This window comes from Apium graveolens, chromosome 10, assembly GCF_009905375.1.
Source record: "Apium graveolens cultivar Ventura chromosome 10, ASM990537v1, whole genome shotgun sequence".
Lineage (NCBI taxonomy): Eukaryota > Viridiplantae > Streptophyta > Magnoliopsida > Apiales > Apiaceae > Apium > Apium graveolens.
In genome coordinates, this window is record NC_133656.1 from 86,431,982 (window position 1) to 86,435,991 (window position 4,010).

The 4,010-nt window shown below is 36.8% G+C and overlaps 1 protein-coding gene across 1 annotated transcript; it reads right to left on the bottom strand.

Moving 5' to 3' along the window:
* Window positions 1-3,000: 3,000 nt before the first annotated feature.
* LOC141690721 (uncharacterized) lies at window positions 3,001-3,669 on the bottom strand. The gene has a single exon (XM_074495497.1). It carries the CDS (start codon window positions 3,667-3,669, stop codon window positions 3,001-3,003), a length of 669 nt encoding a protein of 222 aa, XP_074351598.1.
* Between the last annotated feature and the right edge of the window lie 341 nt (window positions 3,670-4,010).

Below are 4,010 nucleotides of genomic sequence, written 5' to 3' on the forward strand. Positions count from 1 at the left end.
TCCTCAACTAGTTTTTGTCTATATAATTAATAATCTATAATGATTAATCGGGTTTGAAATAAATCAACGTTGAGTATACTACTCCCATAATAAAGGAATAAGTATGTAATATTTATTATCCGAACAATAAAATATAGTTGAGGGAATATGATCGTTGGGAAATCGTTTTAATAAAGTTTGAGGTGTTTTATTGTTTCGTAAGTAGACGATGAGTCCCTTTTAAAAACGTACTACTATGGACTTATAACCGTCCTATAATACCAACGGAAATGACTCCCGGGTTTTATCTTAAATCCCGACCGACTCTCGGTCTTATATAATACTTCACGCTTAAAGCGGAATAAACATTTCACGATTATTAGGTATGAATACAACACAAGGGGGGTGAATGTGTTTTGGCTTAAATGTTTGATTTTCGATCGACTTATGCTTTAGCAGTTGGTTGTTGTTTATGATTTAGTAGAATGGATGTTAAACATAAATAGCTGTGCAAATATGTAAAATAAAGATCTTCAAAATTCACTTAATTTTATATTAAAAATCAAGCAGTGTTTTGCTACAAAATCTCTAAGTTCTTGTTTTAGAACTTAGCTTCTTTCTTGAGAAAGAACACACACTTTTCTATTCTGATTGTTCTTCTTAACTTAACTAGAGGACCAGTGTTAACTTTATAATTCAGTTAACTGCTGGTTTACACAGTGGATAATAAACATGCTATTAGCTTTTCTAAACTGTCACTTGTCATTTCTATTTATAGAAAAGCAAATCTTCCATTTCTGGCTTAGCATATCTTTAGCATCCCGTGTTAACTTTAATCTCCTCTGTCAGTTAATCTTTGTCGTTGATCTTGCACATCTCTCAAGCTGCTTTTTGTAGACTTGTCAATCCAGCTGTGTGAATTGTTTGTTGATTTGCAACCTTGGATATTGAACTGTTCTGCAATTCTGTACTTAGAGAAATTTCTTCACTTCGAGATCTTCAGTTAAGCTGTAGAGAACTCGACATCTCAATAGGCATGTTGGCTTGTCGATATCTCTGAAACTTCATTGTTGCCTAGACTTATCGATAACTCTGAGTTCTCTAGTGAATTTTGGTTTATCGATAACTCAGAGTTCTCTAATGAACTTTGGCTTATCAATAACTCAGAGTTCTCTAATGAATGTATACTTGTTGATATCTCTGAGTTCTCGACAGACAATTCCTGAGTTCTCTACACCCGGTGGATGTTGCTTATCCGTCAATTAGTGATGGCTTATCCGTCGAGTAGACATTCCTCATCCGTCGAGTAGATATTGCTCATCCGTCGAGTAGATGTTACTCATCCGTCGGTACTCTCCGGAGTTTAAATGACTTCTCGATAAGTAATTCTGAAGTTCTCGAATGATTTCTCTATAACACTAATTCTGTGACTTGTAGAGATCTTGACTTAGAATGTTTTACACCAAACAGATTTATTCAACTCCAAGCTTCTTCATAATTCTTCTGAGGCATGATCTTTTTGATCTTCTTCCAGATAGAATTCTTAGGCTTGACACTGTTTAGAGAAAAATGCTCCAGTCTGCTCCATTTACATTTTACAGACATTAAGTGTTACAAGTATGAATTACAGATTAAGGTTACAATACAACTAATCTTAGGGTTGTCAATATGACTTAGTCTTGTTATAATACAGGCATGTCTTGCACAACAATCTCCCCCAATTTGTGAGAAGATTGCTTATCACAAATTCATGCCTGTTAACAAGACTAACCCCAAGTTAAAGAATGAAAATAAAATGATACAAAAGCTAATACAACACATGTACATTGGACAGTTTACAATAATTAAGTAAAGCTGAGCTGTCTGATTCTTTCTCAATTATGTTCTTAATTTGCACAAGTATTTCCAATTCTTCTAGAATGGGGGTGTCAGCTAGAGCCTCTATTAGTTTCAGCAAATCTGGCTTAGGATATCTAGCTAACATCCCTATCCTGTAACTTGACAAAGAGCCAGCTTTTATATTCAGAAATCTTCCATCCTTTGATATTCTGCTCTTGCCTGCTGCCTTCAAATCTTCTGATATACTCAAATCATAGATGTTGATGATATTATTAGCTCCAGTAATCTTTGACATCATCTATTATATATTACAATCTCCCCCAACTTGTTCATTATGAAATTATGCACAAGTTCTGATTGATGTCAAAACTTTAACTAAATGCAGAAACCAAAACCAGTCTTCCCACCAGGTCTTCTTCTGTTGAGTTGCATTTAGATATATTCAACATCTATTAGCTGTTTTGGCATTTAGATATATTCTCCCCCTTTTTGACATTATCTCCAGGAAGAAAAATCCAGCTAAATGCACATTGTTCAAGCTGTTGTCATTGTCCATTTGGAACACTGTCTGCAGCTTCAAGCTTTATTGAGATTCATGGTGATAAGTTTTAAACAATAGAAGTTTCACTTAGATCTGTAGAAAAATCTGTTAGTGATAAAAGTCCTAAGCTCTCTGTTCTTTTGAATAAGTAGTCTCACCAATTCTCACTGCACTAGTCTCATGACTTTTGAGAGTCAGAGTTCCCTCACAAGGATTACTAAATCCATAAATTCATCTACCTCTCCTTTTGCCAGGAAGGATCCTGCCTCTCTTATTCTTTGTTTTTCACTCAATCTTTTCTCTTATTCTCACATGAAAGGCTCAAATGTTGTTTGACCTACAAAAATAAGAGGTGGCTGAGAAGAGGTAATCTGTGATCATATGATTAGAGAAAGACCATATAGGGCTAATCATACTCATTTCACCAGAAAAATGAGTGCATAAGCATCTATGACTGGGGTCACAGTTTGACTCACAGATTGCTCTGTGGTTGTGACAGTGTGTTGTCCTCCACTTGTAGTGAGAACCTCCAATGGAATTGGAGAGGATTGGACTGGGTTACTGTCATGTACACTAGCCTCAAACCTTTGTGCACCTTGCAGAGCACTGTCACTTTTTTTTGCCACGTAAATAAAATTTTATTAATCTTTCAAGTCCTCATACAAAATAATTAAGAAATCCGGATGAATATTATCCATCCTCCAACTACGATCAGCTAATGAACAAGTGTGTCTAGCTACATAATGAGCTACTTTGTTCGCAGACCGCTTAATAAACTTCAACGTCACTTGTTGATCTCTAAAACTCGATAATAATTGCTTGCACTCCTCTACAATGCCACTAAGGTATGAGAGTTTGATTGCATTGCTTCTGACTGCTTGTACGACAACCAAACAATCAGTTTCAACTTCGACCTTCGTCCATTTGTTCTTCTTCACCCAACTAAGAGCTTCCTTGACACCTATCGCTTCTGCTAACTCAGGCTGAATAACTCCTTTTCTACCCACATATTTAGCCTCTATCATCTCACCACTGTGGGAGCGAGCAACCATTGAAAAACTGAAGTGGTCTGAGCTACTGAAAATTGCAGCATCTGTGTTTACTTTAACCGTTCCTTCCGTTGGTAACCTCCAGTGATCAGCTCCGTCCTCTCGAGTCATGAGACCAAGAAAACTGTCAAATGTTTTATCCTGAGCACTTTGCCATTGGTAAAGTAATGATTTTACAGATTCCACAACTTCTATAACACTCATTCCCCTTTGATTCCACACCAGCTCGTTCCTGCTCTTCCATACTGACCATAAGACCATTACAATATTATTGATCTCCTTAATCTGCTTCGTGTTGAAAATTTCAGCGAGCCATGACAAGAAGCACTGCTGCACTTGGTCTCTGTTACAATTTATCACATAACCCAGACAATCTCTTGCAAATTGACAAGAGATCAGACTGTGAAAAATGGACTCCGACGCATTGTTGCAGATGGCACAATTATCAGTAATATCCACATGTTTAGTTCTTAACTGTACCTTTGTTGGTAGACATCCAGTTGCAGCGCGCCATACCAGATTCTTCACCTTGGCTGGAACCTTCAGATTCCATAACTTCCGCTAGAAACCAGAGTTATCAGCAGTATTGCTATTAGCATTCT

What these genes read in the sequence shown, in the direction of transcription:
- LOC141690721 (XM_074495497.1), bottom strand. Translation starts at nt 3,669, where the DNA reads ATGGTCTTATGGTCAGTATGGAAGAGCAGGAACGAGCTGGTGTGGAAT.